At 40.7% G+C, this 21,350-nt stretch overlaps 1 protein-coding gene across 1 annotated transcript in view; it reads right to left on the reverse strand.

Annotated features, from left to right (window-relative positions):
• Window positions 1–2,404: 2,404 nt before the first annotated feature.
• CPQ (carboxypeptidase Q) overlaps window positions 2,405–21,350 on the reverse strand; it is a 169,845-nt gene continuing 150,899 nt past the window's right edge. The window contains exon 8 of the mRNA XM_075144589.1: window positions 2,405–3,021. Within this exon, the coding sequence (XP_075000690.1) occupies window positions 2,861–3,021 (161 nt within the window). The 3' untranslated portion in view covers window positions 2,405–2,860. The remainder of the gene's footprint in view (window positions 3,022–21,350) is intronic.

Genomic DNA, 21,350 nt, shown 5'->3' on the forward strand with positions numbered 1-21,350 from the left:
CTACCGCTGTTTTTTCAACTCTCAGCTCACAGATCTTTGCAGGCAAAAAGCAATCTAGTCCAAAGCTGATAGTGTTTTCTTTTGTCGGAGGGAAACGTACACATGGTCCCTTTATCTTACAATACTTACGAAAAGCACAGATTTATGGCAGCTGACCCTGACAGTAATAGTAATATAAATAATATCCCCTGCTATTACTTTCTCAACTAAAGTTGAGAAAGATTCTCAAAGATCACAGGTGGCATGCCAGTGGAAAGCAAAGTTATGCTGGCATACCTGGATCACTTCAGAAGCACTCTTGAATTGAAAATTGACCAACCGATATATGTTTAATTGCCACCAATTGAAACGGTATAATTGCTACAATGAGCAGGGATAAAGATGAGCTATTGCACAGAAGGTACAAAATCCCACTGGGAAAGGAAAGAAATTTATGAGCATATGTTTGTCTATGGAAATTTTTGAGAGAGGTACATCCGAACAGGCAGGTTATCAGGACAGCACTGTGAACAGCTGAACTGTTCACAGAGACCATCTAAGATCTGAGAACTATTACAGATAGAAAAAGAAGGGGCGAATCAAAAAGACAGTATCTTATTTTAACGAAACCTGTTTTTACATGTAAAAAAATCTTTGTTTTTCAATTTGAAAACTAAAATACTTTTAATTTCACTATTTCTATAAAAAGAAGATAGCAATTTTGATTTTTGAGCATTTTTTCAAAATCCACTCTGCCAAGCTTCTCTCTAGAACTGTGTATCTGAAGTTGATGTGAGGGTCTTAATTTTTTCGGCCTATCTTATATAGTCTAGGAGCCAACAAGCACAACTTGGGATGTGCTGTGGCATCACGTGCATACCGCAGTGTTCTTGTCCTCTGCAGAGAGTATTTTTGACTCCAGAGATTCTCCGTTTGACTTTAGACAATGGAGAAAAAGACAAATAAACCCTGTTTCCAACTGAGAAGAGGTAAAGATTTGTAACAATAAATGTAACTTCACGGAGAACCCTTCTGAATCTCTGATGTACAAAGTGGCATACCTTGAGGGAAAAAGATGTGGAACGCCGTTCAGGAAACAGTCAGTAATATTTTGTGAAGGCAAAAGGCTGGATTTAGAGACAGCTGAGGATCTGTCAGTGGTGAGCACCACCAGCTATGCTCTTGTCAAGCAAATCAGAAAAAAGAAGCATGGGCATCATGCCTTGAAAGCAGAGGAAATTTTTGCTAACTTTATTTCCATACTGTTTCTTTAAAAAGAAAGAGCAGAGCATCTCCAGGCAGCTTTTATGTTCCTGAAATGATCTGGAGGGTAAATTGAAATATTTAATATATTTGGTGTAAACCCGCTATTATCATGGTAAACAGATATCATGGTTATTAATTCTATAAAAATGAATGGCTCATCACGCAGCTATTGCTCTGCTACAGAACTGATTAACAGCACCAGGGACTGCCTGCCATTTGGTTTAATACTCCGTGCTGTTCGTTACGTTAGTTGTTTGGTGTTGATTATATTGCAGCAGTTATTCACATCAGTAAGTTTGCTTGTTGTAAAATTTAAAAGCACAAACAAGGATCATGTCACAAAGAAATGAGCAGAAATCATATGCCTTAAAATATTCCCCAGCACCAGTTATATCTTCTCTACAGATACCCCTGAAACTCATCTGAATATTCATAATCTTTGAGCAGGGAAAAAAAAACAAAACCAAAACCCAAAAAGTATACAAGAATAAAATCACCCAGACTAATTCCTTCATCAAAGCATGCATGTACCAGCATTCTCTCGCCTGGCTTCCGGCAGGGGAGGGCATCCCCGCAAATAAGGGGCGGCTGGGAATGGCTTCAGCAGCCTGAATCAAAATCTGCTCTTACACTTCGTTTGGATATCAACTGGCAGTTACCGAAGGTCACAAATCACAGCTGTGATGCCATTTCTGAAACATCATGGCATTTCAGAGAAAAACTGCCATGCAAAATTCCCTGCATGTCATTACGGCGAGTATTCCATTAGAAAGAAAAGGACACTGTCCTGGTTTCAGCTGGGATGGAGTTGATTTTCTTCCTATTAACTGGTATAGTTAGGAGATATATAGATATATATATAGAGAGATATATATAGGATGTAGTACGAGACACACACAGCTTTCCACGGGCAGGTGCCCGAAGAAACACAGGACATCTGGGAGTCCTGTGGTTGGCTTCCTATCCTCTACGTCCTGGTATACGAGTCTCGTGTGAAGCAATCTTTAGTAAGATTTAACAGCGGGAGCTGAATGAAATAATTAAAAGCCCTATTATTTTAGCATTTTGACCATTATTTGACCATTTTACTATATATTACCATTAAACCAGCCAAGAGTAATTTGTCCTATAACCTGAAAATTGTATAGAAACTACAGTATTATCTTAAGAGAGTAAAGAGAAATGGCTGTTTTATTAGTACAACATCATTCTAATGCATAGAGTGAAAGACAGAAAACAAACCCATAAACGTGTACACTCATTCAATACATTAATTATTCTGATGCGACAAATTTTTTTGGTATATTTTTCCTGCTGCAAAGGATCACTTTGCATACAAATGGTTATTATATCATAGTCAAAGAGGTATCATACCTTCATCAGAAATTTAAAAAGTACTTAAAAGAAGAAATTTTAAGTGAAAATCACAAATGGAAGATATCAAAACAGCAAAAAGAAACAGGAATATGTAAAAGAGCATGTGCTTTGAGGAAAACAGACATAATAATGCACAAAAACAGGGTGAAAAATGGAATTTCCCGCAGCTGTAGACCACATGCATTAGTGGACTCACAATCTTTACCGAAGAACAGAAATCTTCTTTCTTGCTGTTTTATTACCTTGGCAACATCTCCTCCATGTCAGCAATTACATAGGAGACAACAGTCCAAACAGCAGCACAGAGATTCATCTGGTTTGGATCCTGAACTGTCATCGTGTCCCCTTGAGAATGATGAAACCAGAAGTATTTACTGAGGTCATCACGCAAGCTGGCACCTACAGAGAAAAATTGGCAATATTCCATTATAGGAATACAAATATTTAAAGAGGAATATAAACTTGAATCCATTCCTGGGCTGTTTATGATTAAATCCACATGCAACTGTATAAAGTTCCATGTAGTAACTGCACAGAGCCGTGGCATGTGCAGTTTGTAGGTTTTAGGTTAATTGACTTGAGGGAGCATGCAGCAGCAAAAATTCACACCGGCGAAAAGCTGACCTTCCCCTGGGAGACTCGTTTCCTCAGCAACAGTATACATCCATTTCCCTCTAAGACTACCAGAGTCCAAGCAGGAAAATCCCTGCAGTAACCCCACAGGCAGCGGCGGTTCCTCCGTTCTTCACCCCGGTGCTCTGATGATGGGTTACGACTGAGTCATGGATCCTCTCCTTGCTGTTATTTGTGCTAGGGAAAGCTTTGGAATTTGCTTCCTTTTGAGCCTCTGTTCATCACAAGGATGTGCTGTTTCAGAGCAGTTTTCCAGATAGGCTGGGGTAACCCAGATAGCCCAGGACTACAGTACCCTTGCTGTCAGGAGTCCTCATCAGCCGGGGCAGAAGCAAGCTGGGTGAAATCACAGTTCTTCCCATTCGGGAACAACTGACTCCCTCTGGGGACACACGGGCAGGGAAAGGACTACTCTTCCCCAAGCCAGGTGGGCTCAGGGAGCACAAATAATGTCGGTGAGGCATCACTCAAGGTCCCAAGGCAGACCAAAGCCAAGAGGAGCAGGAGAAGATGCTGCCCCACTGGGTGCTGCAGCAGAGACACCAGTGGGGTATTTTCACTCTGGCCATTCTCCACCCGGTCCAGTCCCCACCGATCCTCTCTGACTCCCCGTCCCCTTGAAATTTCTTCTCTCTCAGTTCATTACCTCTGCCTCTTCTCTGTTTTTGTCAGCCTCCATCTGCTTTGGTTTAATCTCAACAACCCTCTCATCGTAACAGAACTCCACCCCAAATTTTGAAAATAAGTAATCATGATATTTTCCCCCACCACACTGCTTCACTGCTTGCAATTCCTTTGCATTGATTCCCTTGGCCTGCCCGCTGATTGGGGCTAGGAGGTGCACAGTTCCCATCTAGCACAACAGGACCCCCTCCTCGCTTGGTCATCCAACCCAGAGAACAAGCACTGCTGTGAATTCATGAGTTAGAGCTATGGGCCCCAGGCAGAAACACAGATTGAGGCTACTCCTACCATGCCAAGTAAGAAAGAAAAAAACAGGATTGTTTGATTATAAAGATGAAGCAAATAAATTATTCATATATTTATTTATACGTAGTGGAAATCAGTATCAGATGATGCGGGCTTTGATAAACTCATGTGTGCTCATAAGACTTACTGTTATGATTTTTCTTGGTTTCCCTGAGATGCCTGAAGCCTTTGAAGAGAATGAAAGCAAAATTTCTCACAGCATAACTGTACATTCCTATAATACATATCTTTTGATCATTCGTATAGCCATTCAGGACAGAGTCCAGCTCTTACTGTGGTTAACAGGCATGTTTCCATTGCTGTAACGGGAACTGACTTGGAGTGCTTGTTTCACTGCTATTTTAAAGAGAAGGAAAAGAAAGGTAATGCTTTTTATAATTCCACCCAAGATGAGGATCAGTTCATAAGAGAGATGATATGCAGAAAGACCGAATTCTGTAGCATATGGTTATACAGTATTGTGATTGATTTTATTTCAAGAGGCTCTTCTTGCTCTTAAGAGACTTGTTTGCTACTGACTTGAAGCAATGCAATCCCACAGAAGTCACTGGGTGGGTTACAGGTGCTGAGTTATGTTCCAATAATTTTAGCATTGAATTTATGTCAACTCATATTCACTTTTAAAATATGATTCTGAATTCTTTTAAATATATAAAACCATAAAAGGGTTGAACTATGAAAAATTCTTTAACTGATGGTCTTCTGCTCTACAGACACATTACAAGTTAAGCCACTGAGGCAAACCCATTACAGTTTTTGAACACTTTTATAAGACTCAAGACAAAGATTGGTTGCCTGGAATTTGTCGTAGACATTTCACTAATCACAGTAACTATGGATTTACAGAGTAGTGTTTTATCTCTATGAATAAAACAAGGACAAACATCCTTTGCTTTGTAATGTTTAACTCCCTGAAATGCTGAAACAGATTTGTTTCTCTAAATTGATTTTAAAAATCAGAAAATGATATGACTTTGGCATCAAGCAATTACTGCACAAGAAACATCAGTGTGTGTGACTAGAGAGAATATTGAAGGGTTCCTAAACTGGCCGTGCTGTCTCTTTTTTGTATTGCTAGCACTGAAGTCAGTGACCTGTAAACATCTTCTGAGACAAAGGAAAAGACCCAAAGAAAGCAGTTTTATCCGACGTAATTAGAAACAAAAGTGAAAATCCATGTTCTTGGCTTTGAGCACAAGAACAGTTTACGAGGGCCCCACGCAAGCCTCTCGACATGAAACACCCTGGGGCACAGATACGACTGCAAGCAATTTTCATGTCTCCTGCTCCAAACTTGAGACTCCTCCATGTTGATGTTAGCTGCCCGGAGGTATTTATGGCTTCCAGAGGTCGCCAGGCTGCGGCAAGACACTGAATAGTGCCCTTTCGCCAGTAAATGCATCCAGGACTGAGATCAACCCCTGTGGATGACCATGAAGAGGGAAGTTTTGCGGGGCTCCGTGGACTGTAGTCATATTGGGTTACCTAAATAAAGTCCATGGGATCCTACAGCCCCTTTTCTAAAAAACTAACACAAGAAGCAATGCTGTGAGCACAAACAGCCATCTTACAGAAGGCAGGGGCAGGGAGAGAAGAACTCTGCATAATGCTTTGAACAGTGAGGTTTCAAAGTACATCAGCTGGTTGACCAAACTGGATCCTCTATAGTCGCTGTATTATTAACCCTTCTCAAACAAAATTTGCCTGGAAGCCAAACATGCCACTTCCAGAAGCTTGAAAGAAACTGGAAAAATTCACCTAGACACAAGTTTTAAAACCCCAATTGCTAACCATTTTGTTCTTTCACCTAAAAGTGATCTAAAGGTGTTTTTTTTTTGTTGGTATGTTGTTGTTACATTTCCCTCAGGAATAACAGCCAGTAATGAATGGAGGTTTATTTTTGCCAGCTACATAAGCTAGCAGTCAAGTAAAACACATGAGTAGCCATGTCTCGTAGACCTGCTATAAATTATTCACTCATCTCCATGCTAACCACCTAGAAAGGGGATAGTATACAGCCTTACAGGAGTCTGAAAGGTCTAATTAGGTAATTAAAAATCCTCAGATGGGAGTGTTATGTAGGTATGTATCACGTATTTAATTCTGATTTCTAGGTGGAACCAATACTCAAACAGAAAAACGAGTGATGGGCTGGGTGCTCCACTGTCACGTTTTATGTGCTTTGCTGCTTTCCGGTGTTTGCAGAGCAAGAACACCCATAAAGAAAAAAGGTTGCCAAACAACCCTCTCTAATTGTCCTTTTTCAGTCTGTTCACATTTACAGTGATGCGAATCACATGAGGAACACTGCTGGCCGATAAGGAATTCAGTGAGAAACTGCTTCTAGCTGGGTGTAGTAGATGTTGTGGCATGGAAACAGGGAATGTTAAAAACCGCTGCCAAAAATGCTGTACTTATTATTTGAATACATCAAAAATACTGGAAATTAAAACCTGAAAATAATTAATCATTTACAGCTTCAATAAGATAATACACAGATAATCCATCATTCCATTACAAAGTGGCAGGAAACCCTCTTCAGTACAGTGGTCCAGTTCAGTTACCCAATGGCAGCTGTTTAGTGCCACTTGTGATCCCTCAGCTGCCTGGTGGGATCCCTTGGCACGGGTCTGACGGAGGGGCCAGAAGAGATATATCTCATGTCCAGAGCAGCATGTGGCCAAGCAGTCCGCTATTCGGTAGCACGACATGTGTGTTTTGGGAACTTAAAGCAGGGTTCTCCTTGTCTAGCAAGGCACCACCTTACTTGCCATTTGTGGGAAATAGGTGTGTAAGTAGGGTCAGAGGCAAACACTCAGTAATGCCTCTAACTCCTCAGGTTGGGCTTTCTGCTTTCTTTGTTGTGGAGGTTGTGAGTTTTTATTTTGTTTTGGTTTTCTGCTTTTGACTCCTTCTGAGATTGTTTCTTTATACTTGACCTATTAGTGAGTCTGCACGCTGAGCAGGCTGCAGATGAAACCGATTCTGTCCTCAGGTTATAGAGCAGGGCAGCACTTGCCAAACAGATCAACTTACTCCATAAATGTAATAATTTTAAAAACGTGCACAAGCAGCATATGCTCTTTTGTGACCAAATGCCTTGAAAGCCCAAATTGCACTGTGGGGCTTGGGGTAAATATGATGTACCCCTTCTCCCTTCCCCAAGTGCTGCACCTTCTTTTAAGACTTGCCATCTTCCAAGCTCTGCCACCAAGCGCAAGTGTTTCTTCATGAATTGCTTCACTGTCATGCAGTTGTGAGAAAAATAACACAATGGTATGAAACTGCACCAAAGCAGTCCATTGCTTTTTGTTTTGTTAATGTGAATTACAGTCGCTGTTACCAGAAGCAACAACCAAACATAACAACTGTTGTCTGTCAACCTTTTGCTGCTGCTGTTGCCATCCCTGCCACCCTCTCCATTTGTCCTGTTTGTGACTTGCCCGAGGCACCGTCACAAACATGCCATCAGGACCTTGTTTCCTAGCCCCAGATGGTGGCTACCTCATGGAGCAGGAGTTAGATACGCCACCTCCTGTGCCACTGCTCTTGGGCCACCATCTCCAGAAATGGCATCTCTCCATCTACCCATCTGGAGCTCCTTACTGGAGCCCAGCACAGGGCCACTAAGATGATTAAGGGACTGGAGCATCTTTTATATGAGGAAAGGCTGAGAGAGCTGGGACTGTTCAGCCTGGAGAAGAGAAGGCTCAGGACGTGTCTTATCCATGTGTATAAATACCAGGGGGGAGGGAATGAAGAAGAGGGAGCCAGCCTCTCCTCTGCAGTGCTGACTGACAGGACAAGAGACAATGACCATGAAACAAAACACATGAAATTCCATCTGAACACCAGAAAACACTTTTTTGCTGAGAGAGTGGTCAAACACTGGCTCAGGTTGCCCAGAGAAGCTGTGGAGTCTCCATCCATGGAGATATTAAAAACCTGACTGGGCATGGTCCTGGGCAACCTGCTGCAGCTGACCCTGCTTGAGCAGGGGGGGTTGGACGAGATGATCGCAAGAGGTGCCTGCCAATCTGAACCCTTCTGTGGGACTCTCTAACCCATGGTGCCATTTCTTATAACTGACACACCATAAACAAATTCTTCAAGCCGAGCTCATTCATGTCTTGAACTCATTTCATAAGTGTCTGCAAAACCAGCTATTTCATACACGGTTTGATGCACTGCATAAGGTAGGTAAAAGCAGCTGCTTTGGTAATTGATACTGACAATGTATTTTCAGTAATCAGCTGTGTAAGGGTATCTTGATGAAAATCCACACACACACGTTGTGCAATTCTGAAAAACAGCCCATCCCTTCTAGCTTCTGATCTCAGCATGAAATGCACAATGTGAATATTAATTAGCTGATAACCAGACTATTTACCTGCCTTACAACATGTCCACATTAAGCACCAATTCTTCACACATTAATAAACTAACTAACTGCCACATTTTTTTCCTGCCAACTTAAGAAGATGTGATGCTGCTATTGAGGTAAAAGGATGAATGAACCACAAAATGAATGATGAGCATGTCAATGATGACCACTGCTTCTTGTCAATCACCGTCAGGCACTACTGCCTTCATATGCACTGCTGTGATAAGTCATAGTTAGATTAAACTCTATTGCCAGATATTTAAGCATTAAAATTATTGTCATTTGTGCAGACAATGACTGGAAAATTAGTTATTGATTATCAGAATTATTACAAAGGCTGTTTCCATAATACACAGATATCTTCAAGGGGGAAAGCATATAGTAACTCCCGAGTATTTTTTCAGTGTAAAACGTTTTGCATTACATTCCTCCCTACATTTTCTTTCTTTTCTTTTTTATATCCCAAATAGCATTTAGTTGCCAAAGGAAGCCAAATGTGAGTCTTGAAGTCAGTATACGTTTGCTGTACAACCCTATCAATGGCTTCCCAGTTGTCTTTACTTTCAAGTAAACTTCACAACACAACTATTCCATGAAACTTCCAAATACGACAGGAAATTCCCCACTGTTTGTGTAACGTCTCTTGAGTGTGCTGGGTCTTCAATATTACAGTTAGATCTTTGGGATACTGACCTCTACATGTACATTGCCATATATAGTGAAGTTAATATGCTAATGAATTACAATAATGTATAACTTTTTTAGGTTTCATTTTACACTACTCCCTAGAGGAGCTGACAGAATTGCCACTCCACTGTTTTACACAGTAGATACACCTCTCCAAATAAAAAAGACTCTGGCTCAAGAAGAACATACACTCTAAACAGACAAGAGGGACTGCAGGATGAGAGAGGCGTGCAGAGATGAAATGGCACATTCATTTTCTCACAGCAGCTGAGAAAGGAATAGATGCCAGACATCCGAGCCTAGGCCAGTGTCCTGTTGAGCAAGCTGTTCTACCTCCTAACAGCAAAGTTGGAAATGCCTTAACAAGGGATATTTTGCTCAATTTTTCCAAAAGTTTATGAAGCTAAAAGAAAGGCTTTGCAAGATAACTTATATATGTATCTCCTGAATCTTCCAAGTACCTATGTGTTCAAGCTTCATCTCCCTGTCAAGACAAATCTGCATACTATCAAAGGTACTCCTTTTAGTAAGATGTCAACACAAACACCTGATCTGAAAACTTACTTTTATTTCTCCAGTGATTTTCCTGGCTACAAAAGACAGATTGCTTTTTTTCCCCATCTATTGTTTCCTGCTTTTTCCTTAAGAAAGCAGAAAAACTCCTTTACTTCATTATCAAATTTATTCCAATCTCGGACTTTTTAATGCCAATGACACTATTCAGGAATGTACTAAGAAACTACAATGCCTTGGAAATAAACCAAGACCTGATGAAATATATATGTGCTTTTCCTTTACACTGAGTACTTGGAATTAGGGAAAAAAGAGGCATCACAACCTTCTGTGCCGTTAAAAACTGCTATGTACCAGGAAAGTATAAAATACTGAATACAAGAAGCGTTTCCCTCCTCACACCACAGTGCTAACTCAGCTTTGTGTTCCTATGAAACGAGGGTGTGGGAGTATGCATATGTCCATACACTAACAGAATCAATAGCCTCTCACTTCTCATAGCTGGAGCATCGCTGCAGTGCAGAGGTGGGGAGATACATGATTCTTCCTTCGAAGGATGTGTGTCAAAGAGCTACCGAAGGAAAAGAAACAGATAAAAGATACGAACAGGAATGTAATTTAATTCTATTTTTTATTTTCATTTTGTGTCTTTTTAAAACGCAGCAAAGTCACAAATCTTAAATGGTCAGGCAGTAAGCCTGCTGCAACAGTTGTTCTGTTTGGGATGGGCTGGCTGGAAGGCTCCCCCCATGCCACAGCATCCTTGGTGCTGCAAGCCCCGTGGAGCGCTTGGCTGCTAGTGCGAGGTGTTGCACAGATGTTTTGTGAGCTGCCCTCGCTTAATTGCAGTCTTCAGAACTATTACTGTAATGAAAACCCAATTATTGCAGCCATGTATTGCATGTATTTTGGTGCACATATTAACCTCTTCTTTCGTGGGATAACCTGTAGTTGATAGCTGGCTTTAATGCCAATTACTTCGTTACCCATTTTTCAAGTACGCAGAGGCAATGGAGAATGCTAATGCTGTTTAGTGGGGCGCTGACAGCATTAGTTCTCCTGTCATTTAGTCTCAGATGATGAAATTACAGGCTAAGTTGCCTGAGTTTCATGGCTGCAGACGCTGAAATAGTTTCCAGTACAGAGCTTATAAATAACAGCAGAAGCCCTGCTGTTTCACCTCCTGAGTCATTCTCTCAAAAGTCTTTAAAATTCATGATTCAAACAACAAGGCAGAGGGAAAGCTTTCAGTTGGTTGTTTCAGTAGCTAATTAAATGAGACTACAGTGTAAGGGAAACAATATGAAGTGTGCATTATTTCTTGTTTTGCTTAATGCGTTTGAGAATTAATCCTCAGGATACACTAAACAGACTAAATTACAGCTCAGGATTATCACAGTTACTTTTGCAACGCGTTACCCTTTCACTCATTGCAGCAGAGGACCGGTGACAGCTGGGGATTCAATCTAAACTCACATAAAATCCTGTAAAATGAGGTCTCAGGGAAGTTGTTCTACTCCATAGAGCACAGGTTGACTAGACTCTAAAATAATATCCTCAAGAGCCCTTGACTGGAAAAAAAGACCAACAAACAGGTGAAGCTTCAACAGCAAAAGGCACTGGAAGATCTTCCTCCACTCATCCACCCTCTGTCTTAAATCAGCAAGGCTCTTCTTCTAAAAAAAAATAAAATAAAAGGGTGAGTCTTCCTAGCTGGGTATTGAACAGCCAAGCACTGCCCAAACGCGACCCCACACTTGTAGGCTGGCTACCTCTGATGGAGAGATCCTCCACAGGCTCACTAATCCCATTTTTGAACCTATTCACACCTCTCCCTACCACAGCTCCCTGAGAAAACTCACTGTGTGCCCAAGCATTTCATTATGGTTCTAACTTCATAGCACCCTGCCTTTCTTTGTTCACGTTCTCCATACCATTGATGGTTTAATACATTTTTATCACACTCTACCTCAGCAGCTTTTTCCCAAGCTGAAGAGTCCTTCTTATACGGAAACTATTTAACACCTCTGAGGATGCAGGCTGCTGGTGACCTTTTGTCTCCCTTTTCTAATTCTCTTTTACCATTTCTGAGACAAGAAGCCCAAACTGCCCACAAACGCCAGTGTGTGAACAGTCGTGACGCAACTGCAGCGTACCACAACCCATTACCTAGTGATGCTTTCTGTTCCTTCTCTCTTCCTTCCCCCGCAGCACAAAACACACTGTTTTTTACCATCCCTGGTTCCTGAGTTGACAATTTCAGACAATTATCCACAGTGATTCTCCGATCTTTCTTCTCGAAAGTAACTCATCTGGATCCTGTTGTCGTGTATGCATAGCACATGTACTGCATTACTCTGCATTTATTGACAACGAAATGTCGCTGGCTGTTGTATTACTTAGGCATTTTCTACGATGAGATTACTGGCACATTTTCACAGTCAGCATCAGTTTTGATAGGAAATATTTGAAGTAGTCATCAGCAAACTTTGCCAACTTGCTATTCACTCCCTTTGCAGCTAACATTGAATTTGATAAACATCCAAAGTCCCCCCAAAAAGGTGGCTGGGCAGCCTAATAAAGCCTTTCTCCATTATGAAGACTGACAATTTATTTCTACCTTCTTTTAATCAGGTCTTACTCTGCAAGAGGAAAATACCTCTTATCTCACAGTAGCTTATTTCTCTAAAGGCCTTTGATCCAGGAGCTTTTGAAGACTCAACTGTACTTTGCTGACCAGCTCCAACTACAAAAACGGTTATAAACTCCTCTGAAAAAGCCCTGCTAGATCGGTGAGGCATGACTTCTTTCTTCAAAAGCTACACGGACTCTTCCATTAGTTTTGTATTTTCTGTCTTTGCAGCCCTTCTCTTGGCTCTGTGACCACCCTGGTTCAGTGATTCACAGATCCCTATTTAGGGGATTCCCTACTTAGGGCATTTCAATTTAGAAGGGTTATATACCTGTATTAGATGTCTGTATATGTATGTATATATTCTGTATATTTTAATATAGTTAATTTCATTTATGCTTTCTTTAAAATGAGGTATATGGCTACATATATTATATAGAGACTACTTAAAAAAGTTGATAGTTTTAAAATTGGTTGTTGGATTTATAAATCCTTTACATTTTGCATTCTCTTTTAAACACTGTGTAAAAGAGATGAAAGTCATTGCAAAATTGACAATTTCTCTAATTTAGAATTCTTTTTCATGTGTTTGTTTATGCCTCAGCTCAGCAAGCAGTTAAAGTTTGAGCATGTGATTTATTTTAATGCTATTAAGCTTTAAATGTCACACCAAGGGGCAAGTGAAGCACTTTATAAGACTGGGACCCATGTAAACCTCTTTCCAAATCTGCATTTCTGTACGTCTCCACACTCTTTGCATAACTGCACCATGTAGCTGATGTTATAAACTTGCTTAGAAACCCAAAGTATTGAAGTGCTTTCTTCACCGTCCTCTGCTAGCCAAAGCCTTCCTGCTAACGCCCAGCGGTAGACTCTTGCTCCACCCTGTGCCAACAGCTTCCCAACTGCTCCAGAAATTCGGTGGAAACAGGCACCCCCTGGAACGATTTGAAGGTCAGATGTGAGGAGAGGGAACTGTGAGAATGACCCACATATCGGGGTTTTGAGCAGAATTTCTGTCTGCAGTAACTGTTTGCATTCAGCTACATTTCAATCAGTTCAAGAAGCTTCCATGTATTTTACAATCAACAGAGCCATTTCCTAAGCCAAACTCGCAATCCGATTTAATGCAAACCTTTAGGTCTGCTTTCCCAGAGGATGCTGGAGATGGAAAGAAATGTGCGGCTTTCCCTCGAATTGCCCTTCGGGCTCTAACCTCCCCTCTCAGATATGATCACAACTGGATGTTCAATCACAAAGTTCCTGTAGGGCCCTCCCCAGCAGGTAGCTGGCTCCTAGAAATACCAATATTCATAGGACCTGACTAAGCAGAGCTCTCTTTTGCCCAGATGGTGAACAAAGCCTGTTAATGACCATCCTAGTGCTTAACTAGTTATGAAAAAACAAATGGTCACCCTACTGTAAATAAAACATATCCCAAGCAAACTACAAGTCTGTTATATTTTATATCACATAAACAGCAACTGTGCATTTATACAACCACACCGACAGGATGAGCAATGGTTTTTACTGTCTCTTTACTGTCATACCCCATTGAGATTATCAAACTCTTCAGGGTCGTAGCGGATTTTAGATGTAGGACCATTAGACAAGGCTGGAAGAATACTATGACTACAATAATAAAATACCCTTCAAAGTATCTGTTGTTACTCTGATTAATGGATACTTGAGTTTTAAACCAATATAAGTTATTTCCTAATAAATGTTAGATGCTCCAGATATTGGTGATGAAATACCTCTTTCATTTGATCTACAAATCAGTGTATATTTAGCTAATTCATTATTAATAGAAAAACAGAGAGGTCTTTGAAACAAAGCTCAGATCTGATCTTATTGCAAGGTTCAGGGCTGTTGAGATCTGGGCGTTCTGAGCCATTTCTGAAACAAAGCTGTAGTAATCCTCCCCATTCTGGTCTACAGATCATGTTGTTCCACTGGCTGTGAACACAAAGTAGCAGGAAGGAAAATAAGCATTTCTAACGATTCAATGTTCTTAAACAATAAGTTGCTTATTTTTGTCAGCGAAGCTGCAAAGAAACAACATACTTCAACAAAAAAAGACTTAAGGTACAATGAAGACACCTGCTGCAACTCTGTTGTCTGCAATCTCAGAATCTTTCTCTGTTTTAATGTTTCATGAAATTACATGGGGCCCCATTCGGAAAAGAAAAGGAGAAATTAAAGGGAGGGAAGGACAGAAATTCCTTACACCTGCTCTGACTCTGCAGTGTATCACTAACTGTATGTGGGCTCTGGCTAATCCACACAGCAGAACTCATCCTAGAAGACAACAGAGTACACAAAGCAATGTCCCTAATAGCATGATCCTTCCAACCTGTAAATTTGAGTTGCTGTGATAGCTGTTTTGCCACAGTGCAAACACAGTGAGTGACTTGTCAAAATGCAAATATATTAAGAGTGAAACAGAAGTCATACAAGCCTAGAAAGAACACTAAGAGAAGCTGACAATTCATTTTAAGTTGAAAGCTTAACCTGCTTGCTTTCAGCGACAGAGTGATTCAGTCATACCAGTAAGTGGAAATAGCATTTGCCTTAAAGATGGGTTTACTGCATTCTCTGTATTACCATACACAGAAAATGCTGTTTTTTCATTAATTTGAGGGTTTTTTTTTTGTTCTCATTCAAATTTAATCTATACGGGTGAAGGCTCCATTTAAAAAAAAAAAAAAAAAAAAGCAAAGACTGGTTGGATGAAACTTTACAGAAGCAGAACAAGACACCAGTGTATCCAGCTGCCCTGAATGCTGAGCTGTGAGTGTAGCTTTGAAAATCCTCTTCCAGATGCCATCTGCTCATCTCCATCACAATCACATTATTCCACAAATCAAAAATCAATACGTATTTTTCACCATAGGGGAATAAAAATGTCCAAGGCCCCATTTTAAATTATACGCTCATGTTGCTCAGTGCAGCTTTTACAGAAATTTCATGAGCAGCTCCAAATGGCACAACATTTTACATAGGATGCAACAAATGCAGATAATTTGATAACAGTGACCAGACTCTACACAATACAGCGTAAACAAACCTCTATTAGTTTAAACACTCCCTACCATCCTTCTGATATATTGTGACCATGCTAAAACCTAGGGCAGTGTTTACAGCTGTATAAATCAAAGCCATTTCGATTTGGAGGTAGTCAAAGAAATGAAGAGCAAACACCCTCTTGTAAAGCTGTTTATGGTGTTACATGCAAACACTACCTATAGCCTAATGCAAAGGGGAAAAAGAGCCAGTGATGACAACTATTAGCAGCCTAGAACAACTGATGTGATCTATGCAAGATTATTACTGAATTATTATAATTATTTTAATAGAGAGCAGCTACAATTTAATAAATTCCTTTAAAAAATCTTAATCTCTGCATTGCTACACTTGCCTTTCACAGGAGGCTCACCAAATGAATGTTTTCATAACCAGAATCCAATTTGACTGGCACTTGGAGCGTTAAACTCAGATTAGATGGATTTAGATCCCCATCCTCACCAACCTGCCTTTCATTTGATTACTGCACTAATATACACTTCTTAAATCAATTAAAATGTTTCTTATTCTATGTTTATCATTAAGAGAAGTCTGAGAATATAGATGAACCTTACAGTCTATCAAAAAATTCAAAATACTCAGGTTTCATTGGAAATAAGTAGATACGACAATCGGTTCCTTTCAAATACATAAACTGAAGACTTTTTTTACACAGCAAACGCATACATATACATACACATATACATACACTAACCCACATATAATTCGAAACCTTTCAGGAACCAAATGTGCATTTGCTAAATAGAATGGCATGCTGCAAAATTAAAAGGACTGCAATGACTACTGAGTCAAACTGGAATTAAAGGTCTTACCTAAAAATAACATCTGAATGAAAAATTTTTACGCTCTGGCCAATATTTATTTTACTTTTACATCCTCACTTTACTTTTACATCTTCACTTCAAAACTGACAGGCATTTGATATTAAAGAAAAAGAGGTTGATTTTTGCCTCTTTAAGATCCATCGTTGTGCAAAAAAATTGGTTGAATAGTTTCCATTTCCCACTCCTACACGGACTGACACATAAGAAAAACCAGCAGGTCTTATTAGTCCTGGGCAGCCCAACCTCAAACTTAGCTAGTATCAGGTTCCTCAGAAGAGGTGAAAGAAAAGCACCACCTTTTCAGAAATGCAGCCATTGAAATCAGAATGCATTGAGTGAAGAAGGGAAAACTTTCCACTGTCACATATTCTTTTCAGGGTCAAAAAACAGACAAGCGAGGTTTTAAATAAGTAGCTCATTCCAGGTAAGTACAGTCAAATTGTTCCCAGGCTGACAGACTGCCATCACGTCCCACCGCTGCCAGCAGGCTCCACAGCTGTGACTCCAGCGGTGGCTCTGGGTATGGAAAAGCACAGTGTAGCAGAGGAGGCAATAATAATTACTTCAATAATTAGATTCTGTCTTGTGCTGCGTATCAAGAGCCCAAGGCTTATCTGGAATTAGAAGAGGCACCTAGACTGCCTTTACAGCCATCTATTTTAGCGAATGGGCAGCCAAATATCCTCTTCTTGAAACAGTGAAAGAGCAATCACACTTTTTCCTGTCTCAATGAATTTAAAATGCACTACAAATCAAAAAGGAAAAGAGAACAACCACAGAAAAGCAGCAAAAGGCATGTAATAACGCTGTCCACGACGGGGACATGTATTCAGTACTGTCCTATTTTTTTGCCACAGAAAGGAAGCTCTACACCTAAAAGAGGAAGGCAGATGTTTTTGCCCAGGTAAGCCGTAAGGAGGGCTGAGAGAGGGGTCCAAGCCATGATTCACACAGCTCGGGGAGATGAAGCCAAGACACGGTCGGTTGGGGAGGACCGACACAAGACACAGGCGAAGCAGCCATCCTGCCCGTTTCCAGAGGCAGGAAAGCCGGCTCGGCAGGCAGGAGCTCTCACGCCTGTTAAATTATTACAGGAGTGTTTCTTAGTGCTCTCTTAGCTCAGGCCCCGAGGACCATGCACAGTCCCTGCCCACTTGCTCTCTAATTAGAAACCTGAAGTCATTACTTGGGCCAAGGGATAGTGAAATGAAATTGTTACTAGGTTGAGTATACCAAGTGAAAAAGTTTTTACAGGCACCAAGATAATGTTCTCAAAAACACTGCACCATGTCTCGAAATTGTTTTACCATTAATAGATTCCCTGGGAGCTACTTGTCTGACCGAAAGAGAGGAGCTGCATGGAGAGGAAGAAAAAAGCAAATGACATTTTAACTGTGTGATGATCCCTGCTTTCCCCCAAGTGTCCTGAAATAAAAGACATAAATGCAGAGCACTTGGAGGCTTCAACAGCATCCAGTGTGCTTTTAATTGTGACAGCACATTAACATCTGCCCTAAAATCTAGCCAGCAGGTTTTGGTGGACAAGAAAAGTACCCATAGTAATTAGGAAGTAAAGGAAGAGGTAGGCAGACAACTTTCCTCAATGCTTCCCATTTGGCACATCTTAGGGATTTAAAATTAAAGACATGTATAATTTGGGATGTTTTCAAGATAAGATGTCTAAAACTTGTCGATTAGTTTTAGCTGCACAATCAAATCTGTTTCTCAGGTAGAAGTTAGAAGGGCTAAAATTGTTCAGGCTAGGAAAACAAGCTGCTGCAGCGGAGTATCGGAGCCCTGACACGTTCAGCCTGTGCTTCTCACACTCCAGCACAGCGAGGGAGCGAGAGCCGCCCTGTCAGACCTGATCTCCTTCATGCTGCTGGCAGCTACGAGCTCCAGAGTAATGGTGGCTGGAGAGCTAATAATTTTCAAGGCTGGCAGTGACACTTCTGTGCAAATAGCTTAGGAACCTCCCCAGCATGGGGAAAAAAAAACACCCCAAGAATTAACTCAGGCTTTGCCAATACTAGGGATTTTAGCCATTAGTAGTCATCTATTTCTGCAGCTTTCTGCATAGAGGCTGTGAACAGAGATGACAAAATGAGACTGCGCTATGGCTTGCTTGAAACCAATATAGTCTATGTAGGTACATACTGCAGCCTACAAGACTGCTGCCTGTTTGTGCAGGGGCTGCTATTAATGCAAGGGCCCAAGTCAGTCTGCAAGATGCACCAGTTAAAGCCGCAGTGCTACAAAAACAACTGCCCAGCCTTCAGCAGTATTTTTCTGAAGACTTCTTTTGGTGACATCTGTACATGCTACATGTACGCAGGGCCTTAATTCTGCTCTGATATACAAATGAAAAGACACTAACAACTTTTTTTTTAATTTCAAACCCATTCAGCTTATTTCAGAGTCTCTGCAATTTGGAAGCGAAGGGCTGTTGCTGCAACGTCTCATCTGCTTGCAAATTTGATTAGCATTTAGCATAAAGCACAGAACAGAAACAATACGCAAGAAGTCAATAACCATCATTGGTATCATTAATATTTCCTGCTTATCTCTGGCCTAAATCTGAAAACCAACTAAAAGATGCTTTCGTTTGAGAGTAGCTAGCCTGGAAAGCTGAAAGCCTAAGACTCCATGAGCACTACCCCAGCCACTTCAGCTTCCCTCTCCCCTTTCCCTTCCCATCTGCCTTACACTGCCTTTCAGCTCGGGCCAAGTGCTGCAGCGGGAAGCTGCAGGCACCCAGCTGCAGGACGAGGGCCTCGGATTTACACTATACGGAAACAAAGGCTCAAAGGAAAGACGGCATCGTAATTTCCATCTAACACTTTAAATAACATGCAGAACATTCCTGCATCTAAAAGGCCACTGACTATAAAGAGTACTGTGAGTCTGGCTACCTGGATTATTTAGCACTATTTAGACTATATGCAGACGAGTGCTACTTAGAACACAAAACCAGCTGAACTGGGAAAAAAGCCAAAGTTCAGGCAGCCTGCTACCCTGCCTCTGGTAGCAGCCAATGTTGTGAGAAAGAATGAGAGAAACAGTCTTTTCCTTCAGTATGTGTGTCCAGCCACCAACAGTTTACGGACTTTCTGAATAGGAACTTGCATTCATATCAATGTGTTCCACAGCCTTTGCTGGATATTTCTCCCATGCGGTAGTCTATCCTTTTTAAATTTATGTTTGATCCTGGTCTCCAAAACACCTCGTGGTGCTAATTTCCTCCATTCAATTATCCGTTGTCCAGAGAAGTGTGTCCTTTTGTTTTGTCTGTTCTCTGGTTAGTGTTGATGCTCTGATCCTCCAGGTATATTATAAAAAGTGGATCGTTATTCTCTATAATGTAATAGGGCACTACCTATAATATAGTATTATAGAGGATAACTATTCACCTTTTCTGTGCTGTTCATATACATCTCTCATGTACTTTTCATTTTTTTCCAGAGATGATGATAGTTTTGGTGGTGGCTTCCACCTAAAGACATGACTGGCCAATCTGAGAAAACCTGGAACTAGCCTGGTTCGTGTCTGCATCAATTTCCAGACAGTACAGTACAAGGACTTGTTTGCTTTGATTAAGCTAATGATTTGTAACCCATATTATCTTGTTGCAGTAATACACGATGCAAAGAACTGCAGTTTCATGGAATCCTTAAGACAGGCAGACAACGAAAGGCAGTGCTGGGAAAAGCTCGGCTTTTCATTTTGCAGCAAATGACACAATTCTGCTTTTCTCTTTTCCCAACTCAAATGAAAATAAAAGGCACTCCAAACTTTTCTCACAAAGTGAAATAAAACAGTAAAACCAAATACTCCAATCATGCACATTTTCTTGACTTCATACATATGTGAAATAAAAACCTTAAAAAATTAGTTTCTATAATTGTTCTAAATTTTAACTAAATACTTATTCTTACTGGAACTCACCATTCCGTTATTTTCTATTAAAATTTCATCAAAATAGATCTTGTTTATGCAAATCAACATTTCTCAATATCCTTCTTTCCTCAAAGGCTTAAAGAGCTAATCTACCTACAGAAACTACTTCTGCAATGCATTCTAACTATGAAGAAACCCCAAAACATACACCTAGGATCAATGCTTTTCATGCCTGTCACAAAAGCACTGTGATCTCCAGATACTACCAGAATACAGCATGATCCAGCACCTCAGTCTGTATCCTCAGTATACATGATGGCTCCCTTTGAACTAACTTTCTCATCCCATAAAACATGTATAAAAGCTCGAAGTTATGTTAATCACTGAGGACACCAGAAGAGACAAAGACAATGATGTATATTATAAGGTTGGTCCAAACTGGATGGACAGTGTACTTAGGGAGTAAAAAATGGCAGGATGTACAGAGTGAGGCACCACAGGGGTCTGAGGCTATTTGATATTTTCATTATAGACCAAAACGATGGAGTAGAGTCTTCCTAGGCTAAGAGATGACACCAACCAGGGACGTACAGCAGGCACACTGAGGGCAAGATGAGAATTTGTTAAGCAACCCTCACAAACTGGAGATGCTTAAAAAAACCCCAGGATGTTGATCAGTAGGGGCAAGTATAAACTACTAGACCAAGAAAGGAAAAGATCAACTTCACGTAAAAGCCTGCTGCAAGAGGAAAGAAATAACCATGTCTCTGGGTTCATAATCGAAAGAAAAGAAAGCTAATGCACTTAAATTGCAGCAGGAAAGACTTCGCTTACCTACTAGAAAAACCTCCCTAAGCACTAAGAATAGTGCTGGGACAGTCCGACTGGTCTATAATGTTTCCATTATAGTAAGTCTTCACGAACAGTATAAACAAACATGAAAGAAATGACACAGGCACTGGTGAGACCTTGTTGGAAAGGAGGATGTTTAGAGGCTCTCTAGAGACCTTCTTGCCAGCTCTGTGGTTCTTTGAAATCTCATCTGTTTGTAGGCATTTCCGAAATAGCTCCTTAACCGACT

The sequence above is a fragment of the Calonectris borealis genome, chromosome 2 (assembly GCF_964195595.1).
Source record: "Calonectris borealis chromosome 2, bCalBor7.hap1.2, whole genome shotgun sequence".
Classification (NCBI taxonomy): Eukaryota; Metazoa; Chordata; class Aves; order Procellariiformes; family Procellariidae; genus Calonectris; species Calonectris borealis.